Source organism: Molothrus aeneus, chromosome 1 (genome assembly GCF_037042795.1).
Source record: "Molothrus aeneus isolate 106 chromosome 1, BPBGC_Maene_1.0, whole genome shotgun sequence".
In the NCBI taxonomy this organism is placed as follows: Eukaryota; Metazoa; Chordata; class Aves; order Passeriformes; family Icteridae; genus Molothrus; species Molothrus aeneus.
The window spans coordinates 126,852,073-126,873,423 of NC_089646.1; the positions used below are offsets into that span (position 1 = coordinate 126,852,073).

General features: G+C 35.6%; 1 protein-coding gene across 3 annotated transcripts in view; it reads left to right on the forward strand.

Annotated features, from left to right (window-relative positions):
- The window catches only part of ANGPT1 (angiopoietin 1), a 149,866-nt gene that overhangs the window by 96,234 nt on the left and 32,281 nt on the right, over nt 1-21,351 (forward strand). For all 3 annotated transcript variants that reach the window (XM_066547496.1, XM_066547506.1, XM_066547484.1), the window contains 2 exons: nt 4,166-4,267; nt 18,735-18,901. In XM_066547496.1, coding sequence (XP_066403593.1) covers nt 4,166-4,267; nt 18,735-18,901 — 269 coding nt within the window. The remainder of the gene's footprint in view (nt 1-4,165; nt 4,268-18,734; nt 18,902-21,351) is intronic.

Genomic DNA, 21,351 nt, shown 5'->3' on the forward strand with positions numbered 1-21,351 from the left:
TGTGTCCAAATCACATGTACCGATTGGCAATAGTTTTCTTAGCCTTACTGAAGCTCATGAACCATAACCAGAAGCTGGACTGCAATTAAAAACAATGATTACCTGGAAACACTGTGACACTCTTACTTCTGGTATATTTACCTCAAACTCACTTCGCTGGCAGTATAAGGACAGTGACACAATGGAAGCCATCCTGTGTTTCCACTATATCCCTGGTTACAGATGCTGCTCTCAATCAACTCAGCTGGTGCCATTGCATTAAGTTTTCCTGGAGGGTTTCTGTTTTAGCAAGAAAAGGCAGGAGTGTGTGTTTCTGTGTGTTGAGGGCATTTCTGATACACCTGTTTCTGTCTTGCCCTAGCAATAACACAGCAAGAGCTGTGTTCATGTTAGTCAAGTGAGGAGTGTGATTGCTTTAACAGGTGTTTTTTAAGACATCAAGGTCATTTAAACAAGCTGCAAGGTAGTGCTGTGCAGATAGCTGAACTAACTCCAGCTGAGATAGTTTCAAAATCACTTCAATGCAGCACTGTGCCATCACTAATTAGCCCAGAGGTAGCACCATGCAGACACAATGAGATTGCTCTAATATTCTGATAGGTACTCCATGGAGACATACTTGCTTGTTTAAAGCCAGCTTAGTTATCTGGATTACTACAATGCAATGCACAGTTCTGGCATGTTTTAGGAGCCCTAATATATTATTATCTTTTGTATTGCTCACAGTCACAGCCAACTATCTAATTCATAACAATTTTATACATCAGGCTACAAAATATGCCTTCATTTAATTTTATATTTTCTGAGGGATACTTACTAGAACCCTGATACTCAATGGAAAATACCTTTGTCATATATACAAATGTTACTCTCAGTTTTAGTGTTTTGTTAGTTACACATTCTTATATTCACAAAAAATTATCCTTCATGCCATTAACATATCTCATTTTTATATTCTCACATATGCTTTAGACTGCAATTTTTGTTTCTTGTTCCTAGCTTCAACAGTTCATTAATATAGTTCACTAACCTTCAAGACCTTGATCAAAATTAGTGTTTCATATCTGTTTAGAAGGATCTTAATATTCCATATTTTTATATAGAAAGAGAAAAAGATAGAATTAAATTATTAAGGTAATTAATTGACTTACTCTGATGAATATATGTGCAGTGCCTGATAATGTGGACAAATTATTATTCCAAGGGAAAAAAAAGGCAAGAAGAATCCTCTCAGTCCCCAGCAAAGTCAGGGTGAGCTAGAGAGGAAGCAAAGCTTCTGATGAGCAAGGGAGCAGTGAAAGTAAGGTCGTCCCCATTTTGGAGTTGCAAGAGCCAAGCCACCTTTGGGAGCCAAAGTAGGCCAGGTGTGATTGGTCTGACTGCAAGCAGGAGCTCTGCATGTGCCCTTGCATCAATGCATTGGCTGTCCCCCTGTCTCCCCTAATGCCCCCACAAACGTGGCTCTCACCATCCTCTGGGTGCCCCACACTGAAAATGCAATGTTATCCACCCCTGTGCTGGGCTCCTGGGTCTGTGTCCTCATGGTTCTGCAAAAGCAATTGCTGGGGCTGTGCTCTTCACTCCTCCCCCTTTACTTTCCTCTTGTGGACTCCCACTGATTTGGTGCTGATGCTCTCTCTGAGCCTATCTGGCAGAATTTTAACCCATTAAATGTAGGTTATCCCCCTGTACTGTGCAAGCTATCCTCCAACATGGTTGTCATTGGACTGTTTCTGCAGAGCACAGACACATTCCCTGCATCTCAAAGGTCTGGTCTTGAACTTGTTGCTCCATGCCAGTGAGGTAGATTTGTGGGGTCTTGGTGTGCATGCACTTAAAATGAAATTTGTAGAAATTTCACATCTTCCATTTACTTTAAAATTGAGCTCATCACTGAATGATAATTGTAAAAGTTTTAATAATTTAGTCCATAAAGATAAAAGAAGTAGAAATAATGCCATATTTTCCTTTTAGGAGCTTGAGAATTTTTACCCATGCATTTAAGGAAGAGCAAGAGTGCAATATTTTGGATGGTCTTTTTATTCTAAGGTTATTTTATGAATTATAAAATCAGAAACTATAATGCATATAATTCAGTCACTTTTTTCATCCTTTTCTTTTCTAATAGACGGTTAAGTATCAGAACAAATTAAGTGGTGTTAAATGGCTGAGTGCCTTGATCTTTTCTGGGACAGACAAGGCAAAAGCTATGCACAGTAACATCTACAATCACCATGGAACTCCTGTTGATATGGGCAGGTGTTCGTGTCTACCACTGTGGAAAGTGCCAGACCATACAATGATGGCAAGTGAAAAATGTGCTGCTGGCAAGTCTTTTTTTCACTGTGCCATTTTCTCTTTCAATTTGATATATTATTCAGAACACTTCAGTCTTTTTATAGGTAATTCATTATATTGTACTATGAAAATCCCAAAATTTGCATGCATCTTTAGAATGAGTAGTCTTAATACAGTTGAGGATTTACTGCTTTAAAAATTGGCAGTGGATTCATGGGAGCTTGAAATGACTTACAAGGAAAGTAAATCCATCTTTTAGAAGTTCTCACCGTAAATCAGACTAAAGACATAAAATCCTGTAGATAAATGTTTTGACTCACAGTGGCTTCCCTAAAGAAGGAATAGGGCCAAAATATTTGTCTAGAAAATTGTGGGTTTTCTTGTGGTTACCCTGAATGAAGTTCATGTTTATCCTGGTATTCTATTTCCTTCCTGCACTTTCACAGGGACTTCACTTGGCATGGCTGATCCAAATTAAAACAAAAATACTTGCATATTGTTACTATGACAGCTCCTAAGAGTTGGAGAAATTTAGAATGGCTTTTCTTGAGGGTAGAATATGGTCCTCTAGTCAACTGCAGGACAAATTTTTATTTAACTGTGTTGGATAGTAACCTCCAATTTGTCAAAGCAATATAAAGCTTTAAATTGCCAACCAGTGCTTAATGGGTTGACTCTTGCTCATGTGAGTGCCAAAAGCTAAACCTCTTCAACACTCTTACTTACTGAATTTTTACTTAAAGGGCAGAATGCAGCTTTTAAAAGCACAGACAAATGAAATTTAGGATAAGTGCATCAATATGGCATGAAGAGTCCAGGGGAATGAAATCAGGAAAATTTGCTTGAATGAGTAGCCCTAAGAAATTTAGATCTTAAAATCAAGTGTCCTAGAAAACCAGGAACAAAAATTACTACTGCTTGTCACATATTAAGGAAAGCAAATGCACAAGCAGAATTTTAATTTTTTCATAGTTTATCTTCTGTATTTTTTGAAGGATAATGAAAAAGTGAATAAAAGTTAATATTAATTTTTATCATTATATGGATTATTTAAGATTGATATCAGATTTCAGTCTACACAATATTCTAATATCAAGGGTCAACAATATTGTCAAATTGTTTCACTCTCCTTTATACACAGAATCTTCAGTATCTAGGTTATAATTTTCTTAGTGCAGTGGTGACAGGGTATGATATTACATATTGAGTATGTATCTGAACTTCTGACCTTGTCTCACAGACCTCATCTCTTGAGCCTGTTTCTACCTACATTCTGTCTTATAAGGTAGCTTGCTCTGAGGTCACCTGTCCCATTTCGGGACACTGCCTGGAACACTGTAGGTAATATTACAGTTCAAAGGAAAACAGAATAACTTCATTTGTGATACATTTCAGACTCCTAGGATGAGTGTTTTCTGCAACAATTTTCAAGATTCTCTCTGAGACCAAATGACACTCTGCTAAAAGCCACATGAAGCATTATTATCACTGGAAGAAGTACTCTTGTTTATTAAGAGGAAGGGAGTGGTTTCAGGGGCACTGCAGAGAAAATAGAAAAAAGAGCATGTAGGGAATGTGAAGGGGAAAGCTGAAGAAGTAGAAGGGGATGACTGGGAGATATTCTTGGTGATGTACTGAAAGGAGACATTGCTGGAAGAATTACACCAAACAGAATGAGAGAATTGTTTGCTACCAAATGACTGAGGATGTCATTGAGGGAATAGAACATGAGTGCATAGGAAAACACAGTTCCTTACTGTTATTCACAAATACTTCCTCCCCCCCCCAAGATGACAGAATTTCAATGCAAACTTGTTTTATTTTTTTTTTGGATTTTTAAATTTTTCTTTTTTATTTACTGTTGTAGGTCTTTTGCAATATGGAAATTGCTGGAGGAGGATGGACAGTTATACAACACCGAGAAGATGGAAGTCTGGATTTTCAGAAAAGCTGGAAAGAATACAAAATGGTGAGGTGAAAAACATGCAATAGCTGTACAATTCATACAAGTGTCAGATTTCAAATACTACTTCTTATTGACCTAAACAAATAATTCCTCCTATAGTGATGTGGTATGGTCCTGCAGTCTTTTATGAACTACCTTTCATCATGTCTGTTACTTTTGAAAATAAGTTTTACTCAGTTACTTGAGTATTATTTCCCCTGATTTAGAGTTTCTCTCAGATCAGTTGCTGAGATTAAAATTAGATAAGACCAGAACACTGCTGTCTGTCTCTGAAATTTGACTTGATGTGATGTTCAGAGGTAGAAGGCATGTGATGATGTTTCTAAGGCATGGATCTTTTCAGCTGAGAGTAACTCATTCAGAATTTGGAGCAGATAGGAATAAAAATTTTTACTGGGGTTTATCCCAAGTCATACAGCACCTCTGCCAATCAAGTTAATGTACTGGAAATGTTGATACTTCAAATAGGATTACAAGAAAATAAACAACTTAACAAATTAAAGATGACATGACTTCAAGCAGGCTATTTTCCCTTTGCCAACTCTAAAAAATTTTACTCCAATCTAAATAACTTGTTACTTTTTTTCATTCTCTGCCTGATCAAACTTTCTGATGGAGCTCCATTCTCTGAGTCTCTGAGGGCTGGCTTGGATTTCAATGACACTCCTAGTGAAGTTTTCAGCACTGTGTTATCAGCCTGGCAGAGAAAAGGGGTTTTTTTACAGTTTTCAAAAACACTAATGAAAAGAGAATTTTCAATGTTTAAAAATAAAAGCATTTAAAAATCTGTAAAAATTTCTATGGGAAAAAGTTCTGTAGTAGAACTTACAATTTCAGAAATAAAGAAAATATTATATTATTGAACCAAAATCTAATTTTGGATTCTATTGGTGCTTTATTTTCAATATTGCTTGAAAATATGAATAATTACCTGGGTCAGACTGCTGCTGTTTTGGATTTCTAATTTCTAATTATTTAACTCTATTTGAAATATTCTTTTCATTTTAACATCACTTTAGTCAATATATATTATGAAATAGATTACATCCTCTATTTAGAGAATAAATAGAGTTAAATATTTAGAAATTTATATTCAAATTGATATTATTTTAATTTAGCAGAAAACTTGAAAACTGTTTTACTCGATTTTGGTTCAGAATCAAATAAAATATAAACTATCAAATTAATTTGGGGAAACAAAATTTGAAGATTCCTCAAGTTTTACTAGTGAGGAAATCAGAATTTGTATGTGCAATTTACATATGGACTTTTTAAAATGTATACATATCACATTAATGATTTCCTCAGCTTTTATCTCCTGAGATTTTCTTAGGCAGTGTAATAAATACAGCCCTTTGTAAAGTTTTCCCATGTGGCCTGTTTTTATATATATCCCTTCATGTAGTCATTTTCCTCCACTTTTCCTTCATGATAGTGCAGATCTGTACAGGATTAGATTCTGTTGGTTTTGTCTAGTTCAAGCAGCCTGAATTAATTTTGCTTCTATTTAGGAATGATTTAGTGTTCTAAGGGATCACTTCTTCTACCAAATAAAAAGGATCTGTTTTGGACTTTTATTGACAGTTTATCCTATATGTCATGAAGCAAGATGGGATTCATGCTTGCTCTGCTCCGATGAACAGTTTCACCTAAGTAACAATCTTAGGCTCCCCTCTGTGGTTATCATATATTGATAAGTGTAGAATGCAGAATGGTAGAGGCTGGTGGACTTTCTGTATTACTGGGATACCTGAAAGCATCTGAGCTTGAAGCCAGCAGCGCCACTAACTTGATTCTTTGGTTGTTCAGAGAGGGTGTGTGATGTCTGTTGGACCACAACCCTCTCCTTCCTGACACATCAGCCTGGTCGTTCTTCCAGTGGAAGCTGGGTAGTCTGGTGTGGGAAACACCACAATGGCACTTAGGCTTCTTTGGAGTTGAACTTAATGTATGTTTTCTCAGCCCATCATTCAGATAGAGATTTCCAATTTTGTTAAGATATTCTTCTTGAGCGTATAACTCACTGGGGTCCTAAAGCTAACAGAAATAATATCATCATATAATAACAGCAACCATAATTCTCTTGGGCTTCATTTATTTTCAATGCATTTAGTTCTTATTGGAAAGGAATCTGGAACACTGTTGAAGTTTTTAAGCTATAAGCAAGTACTTGCCAGCTTCTGAGCTGGACAGGAATTCAGGCCACCAGCCTGCACTGCTGCTAAAGGCCCCACAAGTTATTGGCTGTTACAGTGTCAGGAGGCCACTGCACATATGCTCTGGCTCTAAACAGATCCTTACAGCAGCTTCCTTGGGAAGGGAGCAGTCTCTGCAAGGGTGACAGCACTGCTGGGTTACAGGAGTCACTGACAGCAGGGAGGCACTCCTTGTCTTTAATGCAGTTTCATGCTGGTGTTTTCAGCTTACATGGAAGCATTTCAGTTCTGGACACCAGTACAGTAAACAGGTTAAGTGAGAGGCAGGGTAGCCATAAATCTTTTGAGTAGGAAGTATATAACTCCATTCATACATAAATTGCCATACAGTTGGTGATAGTGCAATAGTGGTACTAATTTTTCCTCCTGTGTTTTTTTTTTCTCTGTTTCCACTTGCATTCAGCCTCCAATCTGGAAAATAAAGTAACACTTTCTTTTGTATCTAAAACAACAGCTAATGAGTGCATAACCTTTTCTGCAGATTCACTGTTGTGCAAGGTTGGTTATGTATCTTCTTGCTTAGGGGTATATGTTCCCAGTATCCTCCAATTTTCTTGTTAGTCTTAGGGTGTGCAGTGTAATTTTTACCTTTGTTTCTAAGAATTCATTTCTGACCAAGAACTCTCTTGGGCCATTTGAGTTTTGTGCATTCAATACTAATTGGAATAAATTTAGAGAAAATCCCATAAGTTCATTCTTCCATCCTTTCCTTATCAGTATCTACTACATCTGTTCTTTTGCATTTTGCAATGCATTTTCTGTTATACTGTTTGTTGCTTATCAGAGAAAATTGAAGTGGAATAACAAATAATTTCTTTAATGGCAGGTGAGATCACCCTGAAGCAAATTTCAAGGATTTTTCCTATTTTCTTGCCTGAGTAAATGTAAATGTAAAACACTACTAAGAATTTTGATCTCTAGAGGGGAATATCGCTTAAAAATTATTGCTCGCCATCTGCAAACCCAAGACCCTTTAGAAGGGGATTTTCTACAAGCTTTCTGTCCAAGATGCAGTTTTTGGCATTTATTAGGCAGTTATTAGCAATAATCAAATCTTAGTAAATGGTTAGCTCATGTGCTAACTTGGCTGTCAAGACTTCTTGATCGTTTTCCAGTTTTCAGTTCTTGGATGAATGCACCTTTCCCAATGACTGTCTCCATTTTTGCCAAATTAGGTGATGGAGTATTGAATTCCCTATTCTCTAGCCTTCTAGCATGTCTAGTTTAATAATTCCCATGAAATTCTCTAAATTTATTCCACACTTGTGAGCCCAACATTCACTATGAGTTTCCTAGGGGACCTTCTTTGGGGTTGAGTGAGTCTGTTGGGAGTTTCCTCATGTAAATTTTCCTGCTTTCTCTCATTTGAGAAAATCTCTCAATAGGTATTTGAAATTATGTGCCTTAGCCGGCTCACAGCAACCATTTTCCTGGCCAGTTTTTTTCTTGCATGCCAGATTTTAATTGTACTCTATGCCTTAATTGCTGCTTTCCACTCCCTGATGAAAAAAACCTATCAATTATTTTAATCATTCATGTCATGAGCTAGATAAGGATCCCTTGTACATAGTACACACAAAGATGAATTTCTAAGGTATATGGCAACCACTTCCTACCTTCCTGACCAGCAGCTGTTTTTTCTTTTGGTTTCTTTAAGGCAAGAATGACGTTCAGCACTAAATTTCACATTCATTTAATTTCATGCTCCTGATTAATATCTAAGAGTCCAACAACAGTTCAGTGCTTAAAACAAGTCTGCTGCCAATTGTTTCAAAGTCATCAGTAGCATTTGTGTGTGCCTGAAGAACATATCTACAAAACCACTTCCATTCCTGTTGCAGTTTCTTTTTTTTCTTTTTTCCGCAAAGCTGTTGGGTCAAATTGATGGCTATCTCCATAGTGCATACATGGTATGACACCAGAGCAGGATAATTTATGCTCTTCTGTGGCTTAAATTCTTCACACACTGAGAGCCAGACCACGGAGGTAGTCACCAGAACTTTCTCAGGAAGTGTTTTTGGATGCAATTCTATTGGGAATTTACATTGTGTTATCTGGAATAGCCTGACTTTCCTCTGAGCCTCAGTAAATTTAAGCTATTGTAACAAGTCTGGTGGTCTGTGTCTTCTGCTTACTTAAAGGACAGCTGAACACATCTTTGGACTCAATGTCTCTGATTTCATTATAGACACGATGGTTTTTACACCTTTTTTTTTACTTCCCACAGTCTACCTCTGTGAGTAAGATTTAGTTTGGACAGAGGGTCTACCTATTTCCTGGAAGATTTCTTGTTTGTGACAGTAAGGTCGCTGGTCACCTCATGTTTTCATCTCACTAGTCTTTGTAAGTCTTACATGCCTGAATGATACAGAAGAGCTACCATTCCAATAAAGATTTTATTTTTCAGTGTCTTTGTTCAGTTCATTCTGAAAACTTCCAGATGTTACTTACATTCAATTTGTATTTGCAAACTGTTCAGCTCCTGTTTTAGAATATGGCCTCCTAATTCATTTTGTGGTCTTCACCTGTTGTAAGACTTTAAGGCTTAAAATTTTAATTTCTCTTGTGAAAGTTTTAGTTCAAGTTTCAAGTTCTGTTATAATTCCCCCTGACCACCTTTCTTGCTTTTAAACTCTGACATTTTTTTTTCATATTGCTTCAGTAGCAATGTTAACTTGCACATTTTTCTCATTCAAAATTGGTATTCACCACCATTTATATTGCATTTGTCTTAAACAAAGAGACAAAAATTCAAGCTGATGCAGCTCCCTCTTGGAGCATTAACTGATGATGGATAATTCTCTGTTGTAGTTGTATCCATTTACAAATAGTGCTCATGTTATATTTTATACCCAAATACTTGATGAATCAAATCATTACAGACAGAGCTCCAATCCCTTTCAATAATTAGAACATTATGTTCATTGCTTTCTTTTTCAAGTGAGACAATGACTACATAAAAATGAATAAAGCACCTTTTAGAATTGTGTGTATAAGCTTACTGATTCTGGTTCCACTATCTTAGTGCAAAATAACTTCAGATGTGGGTGGGATTTTAAACAAAAATTACATAAACCATATGGCTTGGCTGAGGAGAATGTTCTTGACAGAAAAACAAAAAAATACTCATAATTTGAAAGCCCATTCTGTGGGAACAATATCTTTCATAATTCTCACTTTTTTTTAAAGCTAGATATTCTGAATGAATTTTAATCTTTTTCCAGGGCTATAACTATTTAAGGTATGTTCTGCATTGTTGTGATCATGAAATCTTCACACTTGCATTGATAGATGTAACCCTGTGTTCTTTAAAAGAGGGGGAAAAAGAGAGAGAGAACAAAAAATTGTTCTTCAAAAATGTCTTGTGACAAAAGATCATCCCTAAATTTTAGAGTAGTTTTGGTCTGACTCAAATAACATGCACAGAAAATACCCAAGAAGTGGCAGGTAATGGGCTGTTCTCAAATGACAGCTGGCATAGGGCTACTTTGGTGTTAGAGTTGAGACAGTTTCACTGTTTGCACAGGAAAGTTTCAAAGCACTTTTCACAGATTCTTCTTCCCCCTGTATCTTAGTGAAACACTTGTGAGGGACAGAAATACTGGTTCAAAGAACCTAGGCAAGCATTTTGTAGATAACCTTGGAGTAGGAAAGGAATACAAAAATTTCTGAAAGGAAAAGAGCCTTGATAAATCTATCTGTACTACATCTATTCATCTAGCTACTAGCTGGAGATTAATCCCATAATTTCTTCAGCAGAGATGGCTTTGTGTTTTTTCCCTGTCAGTAGCATGATGCAGTTAATGAAGTGCCTTGTAATAGCAGCATGGTCCCTTCTGCAAAATGAAGGATTTGAGAACAGGGTGTACCTGTGAGAAAAGAAAAAACTAGGGAATGTGTGACCTTGGAAAAGACAAAAGTTATATTTCTGTAGTGTAAACAAACCAGACAAGTTGGGAGTAGGGGTGGTCTTGAATGAATGTATTGAATGAATGGCTTATAAGACTGAGTTATGATTAAAAGGCACACTCAAGATGTGAATAATTTTATAACATATAGCAATAAATTCATTACTTATGATAGTATGCTTCAAAGTCATATGTTTCTTACATCTGAAAATAGACAATTTTCTTCAAGGGACTGGGGTAGATAATATGGAAATAATTTGGTTTTTTCACACATTTTCCAAGTGAGTTGGATATAAGGAAATGATTTTTGGTGAGTGGAATGTGTATTAAGATATTATGTGAGTAACGCCTTTCACAGAGACCCACCCTTCTGTGATAAAGAATGGCATATCATGCTGCTGTAATGAAAAGTCTGTTCTGACTGCAGCAGTTACTCAGATAATTGTTGCTTTCATCAGTGCTATGAAAAGACACAGCATTTTCTCTGTTCTCCTGCGATCTAAATCCAGTGTGTCCAGTAGAAATAGACATGATATTGAAGTGGTGAGAGACCATACTTTGTTTTATGAAAACGTGCTCATTAAACTCTTCTGGTCCTGACCAAGGCTTAATCCACAGCGTAAGCTTCAACAGAATTATGTAAGGGAACAAGAATGAAACAATATTTGTCTCAGAGAGAGTTGGAACCCATATTGGGCACCAGAGATGTTACTACAAAAAGAAGCATCCTCTTTATTTTGGAGAAAATTTTTGGATGTGAAATTAAACACAATTTTGTGTTGGAGCACAGATGTGTTTTTTAAATGTCTTATACTCAGCACAGTCTTTCCTATGCAAACATCACTGGATAACATCAGTTTCCAGAGCTCTGTTGACACATGGACGTATGCTTGTGCTGCTTTGCCACTAGTGCTTCAATATAACAGCATTAATTTGTACTGATAAGACTCAGGTGGTATTCCAAAGACATTTAATTAATAAATTTTATATAATGATAACAAGATCTAGCTTAGTTATGCCAACAGCCTCTTGTAGAGCACCATGAGAAAGACTAAAGTCATTAAAGAAGTGTTCTAACCACAAGATGAAAATGCTATATTAGAAGAGTCAGGTGAGTTTCAGTGAGGTTGGTTTTAAAATCTGTGACTTGAAAATATAGTAGAATTGTAGCAGAGGTCTTCCCAAATAGCAGTTGTGTGCTCTCATTGTGGAACAGCATTTCTCTTCTCCTGTATGATCTGACCCATTTGGAATTTAGTGGAGCAGCTCTTAGCTTTGGGACTTGTGTCAAATTAGAAGTATAACATTTGACTCTGATGTCAGTCAGCTTCTATTCTTGTTCAGCTGTTTAGACTACCAGCTGAGCCCAAGCATGAGATTCAAAAACAATCCATAAATTTGATGCTCTATTTAGACAGATTATGTGGCTGAAACTCAAGTCCTTTCTCAAACTCACAAACTTTTGGTCTTTGCTGTAGCATCTGTGCTCCTAGCCATGTTCATTTTGCTACTTAATCAGTGCATTTCAAGAAGAGAATTAAGTCCTACACCCCAAAAGTTTTTCTTTTTGTCTGAAATGACCAAAAATACCTTTTCTAGGTATTTTTCTTACATTTTGTATATTTAGCCCTAAAACTTACCGTTTATTTCTTTGCAAATAATGAGTCAGATATCAGAAACCTCAAAATTAATTTTTCTTAGACCAGAAAAAATGAGTTTTCTTTTCTTTAATACATGCCCATGTCCCTGGGATGCTCTTACTAGAAGCCACACTAAGTGTCTGTGCATTCCTAGGATCCACTTGTCCTATAAGTGAAAAAGGTAGTTAGGGATACAGGCTCTCAATGTAATTTATCTCAGTAAGAAGTACTCTTCTATTTTCAGTTACAAAGTAAGGAAGTTAGATTGAAATCCAGGCCTGGAAGATGTTCCTGATTAATACCTAAGAGTCCAACTCAGATATTAGAGGAAGATGTCCTGGATATTTGTAGGAAATATTTGTAGACAACTGAGCTGTTTTGGGCCCCTTGCCCAGCCAGAGGTAACCTTGTGTGAGGTTTGCACTTCATTCTGTCACTGTGATTTTTATTTATATTATATTTATTGGGAACTTTGCTGCGACTGATACTGTGTGTGCTTGAGAAGGAAAAAGTAAAAAGTGAACCTAATTTCTGTATTTCTACTAATATACTGAGTCTAGAATGAAGTACAACAGACTGAATTGCTGCAGATTATAAACAAGATTTTCAGGCAGATTATACAGATATTTAGTTCTTTATTTAGACTGACAATAGCTTCATTTTTTTTTTAGTCTTTTGAGAAGGTATCTGGCTTCAATCTAAATATATTTTTAAAACTTGCCATCAAATATGTGTTGGTACTTCCTAGGAGAAAAAATCTGAATGTTTAGAATTGTTTTCCAATATTCTTGTATGTAACATTAATTAAAACATATGTTGTCTGAGGAAATGGAAGTAATTTCTATAAACCAAATCTTTATTTAAAATAAAAGAATGGATAATATAATGTGATGGGAATGAAAATCTCCATAAAAAGTATGGAAACATTTTTTGGAAATTATCTTAAACAATATCCATTCCATGATCTCAGCTAAGGCAAAAGGAGCTGAATATTCTTTATGGCTTCTGGGATGTCACTGCTGCTGTAAAACACTGAATTATTATCTGCTTTATTCACTGAATTGTCTGACAGAAGATGAACCCATCGGATATATTGGCTGTGTCTGGTTTCAATTTGTTTTGTCTATAAAAAGTCAAAGCTTCCTGTGAGTATTATCAGGCAAAATAAATAAAGTAAGGGAGATAATTGTTTAATGAACTTGGAGCAACATGATTCAGGCAGAATACCCTCACAGATTTTGCCAAAGCTAATAAAATTCTTTTGCACCCAACTTATTATTTTTGAATAAGTATCAACTTTTTAAATTCTTAAGGGCATTTTTAAAACCAGTACTGAATTCTGTTTCTTTGTACTTGTCTGCTCTAGTAGTTTAGACTCCATTAATAACCAAATTGAAGTTGAAAATGAGATGATGTAGAAGTCAGATGTCATCTAGAATAAATATTATACAATCATGTGCTTTTGTTTTTGATTCCTAGTTCTAAGTACTTTAATCCATATAAAAAACAAAAAAAAATCTTTCTTTATTTTTGCATAGCAGTCGAGCATTATGTCAGAATTTACAGAATTTATTATATAGTTATATAGAAACAGAAAACCTCTTGGCTTCATCCAACTACAAAAATGGATTCTCATTTGTCAGTAAAGTTCTGTATTGTTTTATTTTTTCTCTGAAAACAAACTCTATCACATTAACAAGAACGATCTGCTCTAATGTAGTATAAAAATTATTATTTCTCAATGACAAAACCTGGATAAAGGAATTTTCTTATTGTTTGTGATTTTTATGTCTTATTTCAGATCAGCCTTTGCCAAAATATGATATTAGTGCAATTTTCAGCAGCAAAACTATTTTTTTTTCTGTTTGTGAAGAATAAAATGAAGCATTATAATAATCTGTGCTGGATCAGTGCAAACATTTGTGTATCCTTTTTGTGGCTAATAGTGGAGAGATAAGAAAGCATATTATGAAAATGTAAGCATATTTCCCTGCTATATTCTCCCAGCTTCCATAGAGTGCTAGTGAGGAAAATGAAGTAGAGTGATGAGAACCTTTGGAAATTACTGATCTTTTCCTATTACATTAAGCACTCTTTTGGGAACTTAAAGACACTGATTTGCCAGCCATCCCAAATTATTATGCAAATTTCTAGGGAAAAGAAAATTTGAGAATTTTTGGAATAAAATGTAGAGTTTAAAGAATTAATCTCTTTATTTGGAAACATATAATGAACAAAATATGGAAAGATAATGACAAAATAGTCTCTTAGTCATTTAAAATGCAATTTTAGAACAGTGTTTAAGACCCACTGGGTTTCAGAGAGTCTTAAAATGTAGTTAACTGCAAACACATTCATGAAATACAGATGTTCCTTTTCCTAGTGGATTGATAGCTGAGGATGACTTGGATCACCTCATGTAATTCCTTGAGTTTAGGCACTAAACTTTAACACAAATAATTCTGGAAGCATTTGCTCTATTTGAATGCAAAACCCAAAATGTTTGTTGAAAATGTCTATATGTACTGGGAAACAAATATATTTAATAACAACTATGGGCCTGAAATAGGTCACTTCAATGTTAACTTTTAACACTGCCCTAAGGCATTCTCAAAACCAAATTTCTTGTCCTAAATTTTAGGCATCAGTCCATAAATGATAAGCATGGTCTTAGGCAAGGCTTTAGGCACCTTATCACTTGGGGCCCCATAGATCTGAGCAGCAGTATAAACCCAAATGGTCTGCTAGCTAAAATGCTTATTTTTCATTACTGGATTTTAATTACCAAACAATTACTAAATTCTCCCATGAACATCAACATTAATGAGGTCTGCTTTGCTGTGGACTTTTGTCTTGTGTCCCACATAGAAGTCCCATTCTTATTATTAATAATCTTCTGAAACCCTATTATTTTCTAGGATTCTCCATGGTAAGAGCTCAAGTTCCCCTTTTATGTCCCTCAATCTCTCCCAGATGTGTAAGAATCTCTTAGGCAATATTTGTTCAACATCTGCACTTGGCTGGCTGCTCTGTGTCTGCTTGTAGCAATTGAAATAGGCAACTGCTGAGCTTCTCCTTCAGCTTTTCTGCCAGCAGGAACTCATCACAGACACCAGTTCTCTGAAACCTTACTGAGCTTCAAGTTTGTGTGATTTTTATCCAAACCTCAAAAGTGTTCAAAAAGTATTTCACAAATATATAGGACAGGTGGGCATACCAATTACACAAGTTTGTTTTCCTAAGTTTTCTAACTGAGACAAGAAAAAAATAATTTGTATTTGAAGACAAAATTCTGAAGTGTTCTTTGAAAGCTAAGGATTCTGAAGGTAAATCAAAAGAACCAGGAACCATTTTCTTTGCCAGCCTCAGGGTTGGGAATGGAAACACAAAATTAAATCATGTTTTTCAGGGTTTTTTTTTTGGCTAATATTATGCCATTTTCTTCTGCACACAAAAGTTTACATATCTGTCAAAGTAGTAGTGTTCTTGTGGTAGAGACAGTCTAAGATATAAACAAGGAGAGCTGTGTAGTTATTAAGTCAGACAAAGTATCTGGGAAAAACAGGATGCATGCAAGTCCTTGTTCAGCTCTGAAGTAGAGGCAGTAAACTGCAGACTAAATACAGGTTGGAAACAGTTGAGTTTGGCATAATAAAATTATACTTGAAGAAATTGCTGCCAGCTCTATGCTTAACAGAAATGTACTGCTCCTCTCTGGTTTACATCTATGAAAGCCTTGAGTGCCTGTTTGTTTGTTTATATCTTTCAAGCCATATTAGGTGTTTAATAAAGCACATTGCTTCTCCTTTGGAACATTCCTTCCTTCAGAGAAATGTTTTATATCTCACTTACTTCCTTGGTTTTCTTTTCATAAAAGCAAGTAGTTTGTTTAAAAAGAAGTTACTTCTGTCTAGGAAAAAAAAATAATCTTGTTCTAGGAATTTCTAATCTGAGTTTCATTATTGTAGCCCCTGATAGTAGGATTCCCTTTTTCATAACTAGTGTGGGGATTTCCTCATAATTTTTAATATTTATTTTTTATATTTCTTTTGTTCTCTGTTACTGCAGCTTCCTTTTCTCTGGTCAAGAGAGTAAACCACTTAGTGATAGATTTTCATCTTAGTGCAATAATACATATAAAAAGGGAGAAGGAGGTGAAAATTTGAAGGATAAAAATCATTATTTCAGAAAAAATTATATTTGGTGTCTGGAGTTTCTATAAAACACATAAGGGATCATATAATGTTAAAACACTACATATATTACATCCTGAATAGGCTGTAATCTAAATGAGATAAGATATACATAATTCAATAGACAACAGTTCAAAGGGGAGTCCCCTCATTTTTCCTGCACTGGGAAAAAGGGAGAAAGAATTTCCTGATAATCTTCACTTAAAGATATACTACTACTACTACTACTACTACTACTACTACTACTACTACTACTACTACTACTACTACTACTACTTTTGTGAATAATAATAATAATAATAATAATAATAATGATACTTTTGTGAATAAGAAACCATGTAAACTCCAAGAAAACCTAATTTGACAGATATCTGAAAAACAACGTTCTACTTCTTTCTGGATTTTAGGGAGACAAACCTCCTGGCAGGTAGTCTATGCAGAGCATATTTTACCTTACTCTGAGAAGAGTGACAGTGACCAGTGTGAAATATGTCAGAGACAAACCACTAACTGCTCTGGTATGATATTGCCAAGGTTACTGGAACAGGAGACACCAGGTGGGACAGTCAAGGGTAGAAAGACAAGGCAAGAAGATGGAAAGAATCAAAGCCAGAAAACAGTGATAACTACAGAAAGCTGTAGACAGGGTTTATACAGGCGAGGAGTAAGTCTTTTTGTGTTTTAGGAACACTGTATGAAGTCAAATATGAATGTGAATGCCATCAAAGCAGCAAGTGAGAAATAACAGAAAGCATCATAATGGGAAAACTTGAGGAGCAGCAGCTCACACTGGAAGACAGATGGGTTCAAAGCAGGATATCACCAGTATTACCTACAACCAGTATTTACAGAGATTTCTATAGGAAATAGTCTACTGGAGAAAGAGGATATCATGAAATAACATGCAGGAAAAGAAAAGCAACTAATAGTGTGCTCTGACATTTCAGTCTGAGACTGCTTTGGGACTTGCCACAGACTACTGAATTTCAGCTCTTGCAGATGAAACACTTTGTCCATGGGTATCTCTTGATGGTCTCTGAGTTAAAAGGCAGAGATGCTTATTCAAAATATAAGTTAGTCAGTTCAGCCTACCCAAACTTGGCATGTCTTCTCAGCCTCTACTATCAGTGAATCACCAAATATATGCTTAGGTGGGGTTGTATAAACAAAATACATCCTGAGTAAAGTACTTTCTGTGGTAATTCTATCTCTCTAGGAACAACAAGAAAGTTTCCTCCATTTTTATTTTTTGGACCAGTCAAACTTTTAAGCTTCTTAACTTTTTAAAATTAATTTACTTTAGAAGTTTGCAGCTGATATACCTATGCATTGCCTGAGTGAATATTACCTGTGCTACCACATGGCCACTGGGAAGGTAGGATTTCATCCTCCAGAGACACAACTAGTCAGGGCTGGAGCCACAGCAATACAATAAAGAAAAAAGAGAGAGAGCTCTACTTTCAATGTTTTCATCTCATGTAAGGAGTGACTGAAACATTATATAGAGAGAAGACCGATGTCTTGCCCATGTGTCTCACAGACACATTTCTCATTATCTAACCTTTAGTCCCAAGGAAGTCTCTTGATTTTAACCCCTTTAAAAAATATGTGCTTCCTGGAAATAATCCAATCTTTCATTTAATTTGACTAGGAAATTTTCACAGGATCTTCTAAAACACCCCCAGTATGCCACTGTAAGCAAATCAAGAGATTTCTGGTTCCCATTTTTCCCATCTTATGAAATATGAATAGGCACAGTCATGTTGGAATAGTTCTTCACAAGTAAATACTATAGTTGAAAGTAATTTTTACTTTTTAAAGAGGAAAAAAAAAGAAAAATTTAAAATGGGCTGAAGAGTTCTCAGGTATGAACCAATAGTTTAAAAAGAACAATTATTTTAATATATAGTAAATAAGTTAATGACATTTAATAAAACCTTACATTTAATGTAGTAAAATATTCACTACAATTTAAACAACTTTAAAACCTGGAAGATGTATAAAAGCATATGTCTTGGAAAACATATGTCTGGTTTTGAAAATTAATTGTACTTTTTCTTTCATTATTATTTTTTCATATTTGTAAATTATATCCTTTGTTTAACCAGAAATAAGATCACCTAAGCATATGAAATGTGAGGAGAGCAAGGTGACTAGAAGAAGAGCTAGATAACAAGGTTTAACACCATATTGAATGCATTATAGAATATTGTTATGTCAAGTATTCCCACTGAAGCATGTGCAAATACAGCATCACACTATTGATATCATGGACCTGTAACATGATTTCCAGCTGATAACCTCAGCTTCCCTTGCAAACAGCAGTTGAACTGCATGACATTCCTACATCAAATATATTAGTAGAATCATTTTAGAGACCACCAAAGTGGAGCAAAGAAAGCTCTGACCAGTAATTAGAATGCACAGGTAAAATATAATGATGGTTTTATTATTGTATGTAGGCTTTATCAATTACAGTAATTACATCTAGTTATTTTGCCAATTTTTTCTAGGGTTTTGGTAGCCCATCAGGTGAACATTGGCTGGGAAATGAATTTATCTTTGCAATAACAAGTCAGAGGCAATATTCTCTAAGAATTGAATTAATGGACTGGGAAGGAAACCGAGCATATTCACAATATGACAGATTTCACATAGGAAATGAAAAACAGAATTACAGGTAAGAATCTATTGAAATTCTTTTAACTCTGCTGAGTGATAAATATTGTTCATTGCTAACTTGTCAAATATGAGAAAGGGCAACAATATGATGCTGATTTTTATCAAAAGTGGATAAATATCATAAAAACAAAACAGAAATCAGATTTCTCAGTGATGGAGGGATAGAGTAAACGTAACATATCTGAGAAAAAGGGACCTATTAATTGTATTGTTTGATAGAACTGCTAAAAACTGTATGACTTTTATATTCAGAACTCAAAATTGATTGAATAGAAAAAAGATTTGGAGTCTTCATTGAAAACTGAAAGATATCTACCTCAGAAGCAGGAGACTGAAACAATGGACATGGGAATAAAAGACCAAAAATGCTGTTAAACCATCTGATATTTTCAAACTAAAAAATTAGTGTAAATTAAGAGGAAAAAGAGAATAGTGGATCTTATTTTGAGGAAATTAAACACAAAACCTTTTCTTAATAATATTTTTCTCCCATATTTTGTTTTAAGATAAAAGTTTATTAAAAAAAAAAAGAAGTAACAACTTGAAGACACAAGAAATACAGATAACCTAAGTCATCATTTATACAATTTTTAAATCATTGCTTCATCTGAGGAGACAGTAAAATGCTAGAAAAAGAAAATGAAACCCACAAAAATATCCAATTATTTATTACAGCACATCTAATTAGCACAAGACTCAGGAGAGAAACAGATCCATTGCATTGTAAAATCAAACATTCAAGGCATGTGAAATTAGGTTGGTATTCCGATCTTCAAATTCAAGTAATATGATTCTCAAAAATGCTGACTGCCTCCCTCCCCCCAGGTCCCCAGTGAAATGGAGGTGAGAGCAATTTGCTCTTTCTGTTGACAGGGCTCTGCCCAGGTGGGACACTGAGCAGTGCCCCTGCCCTCTGGGGCAGAGCAGTGAGTGGGGTACATGAGCAGAGGACGCCTCTAGAAGCAATCAGTAGGAGTTCAGCTCCTGCAGAAAGCAAGGGCTGTCCCTCTGCACACAATGGACAGCTCTGTCCCTGACTGCCTCCAGAAGTGCTGTGCCCGGCACTGCCCGTGGAAAGCCATTGCCCCACACCAGGAAAGGTGGAGCACCTATTCTGAGGTAGTTTTAGTCAAAGAATAGATATAAGTAAAGGAAATTGCTCAAAAGAGAGGCTAGAAAGATTTATACAAAACATAAAAAAAGCAGCATAAAAGTGGGGTCTTAAACACTAGTAGAAGTTGTTCAAAAGGAAAAGATGAGACAATTCCTCGTAAAATGAAGAAAAATGTTGAAGGGCAGTTATACATAGCCCAAAAATTGATGAATCAGAGGAAAGTGCTGTTCAGGGGATGAATTAAAATCACGGAATTTGCTAACAAAACCAGGGTCTTTTTAGCTTGTATTCATTCTGAACTAAGGAAAACATGTATTGTTGAGGCGTTGGAAGGCTGTTGAAAATTTTACATGTTAAAGCTCCTGTTTAGTGAGGATTTATTTTTCAGGAATCCTCAGTGTTTATTCATGGCAAAATGGCAAGAGAATTGTGTTGTTATGTTTCAAAAGAAAGGAAGGGAAGGGAGGGGAAGGGAAGGGAAGGGAAGGGAAGGGAAGGGAAGGGAAGGGAAGGGAAGGGAAGGGAAGGGAAGGGAAGGGAAGGGAAGGGAAGGGAAGGGAAGGGAACCCACTTTCATTATAAAAAAGGGAGATCTTTTGCAATGTAAATAATATTTTCTGACTTAGGAAAAAAATGTAAAATGGATCCATGTAAATTATTCTTGCTGATCAAGAAAACCAAAAGAGATATAATTCAAGCCTGTAAAAATTAAATCAGAGGAGGCATACAGGCCTCAAAGAGTTTAATGTTGAGTAACAGGCATAAATTATGCTACCCATGTCAAAGCCACTTTTTCGCAAAAGTCAAAGGGAATTTGACTGGAGGCTGTTGACTTCACTTTTGGCTCCTGTCCTATTCTATAGTGTAAATGAAGGCCAGAATGAGATTTACTCACACCTCTTATGGTGCAACTGAAGCTCTTCTGTTGAGGAAATGGGAAATAAGTTTCATTCATATTTTTCTAAAATAAGCAAAGATGAAAACATAAATAAGTAAAAAAGTCCATCTCTGTTGGCCCTTTGGGTTTCAGATTAATTCCTCTATTTTTTTTATTCAGGTATATTTGAATATTTAAAGAAAATAGCTGAGTAACGTGGTGATAGCTCTGGAAATAATGATGTGTAAGCCACATGCAAGTCTAAACTGTTTTTCATGCTTGACAAATGCACTAGTGCTTAGTCCGGACAAATATATGCCCAACAGATATTTTTCAAACCAAAATTAAGTTGGGCTACTCTATAATTTTTTACAGGAATGCATTCTACGACATAAAACTCTTTATTTTGCTTGCCAGCATCACTATCTGTGATAGCAGCAATTCCAGAAGGCTGGCT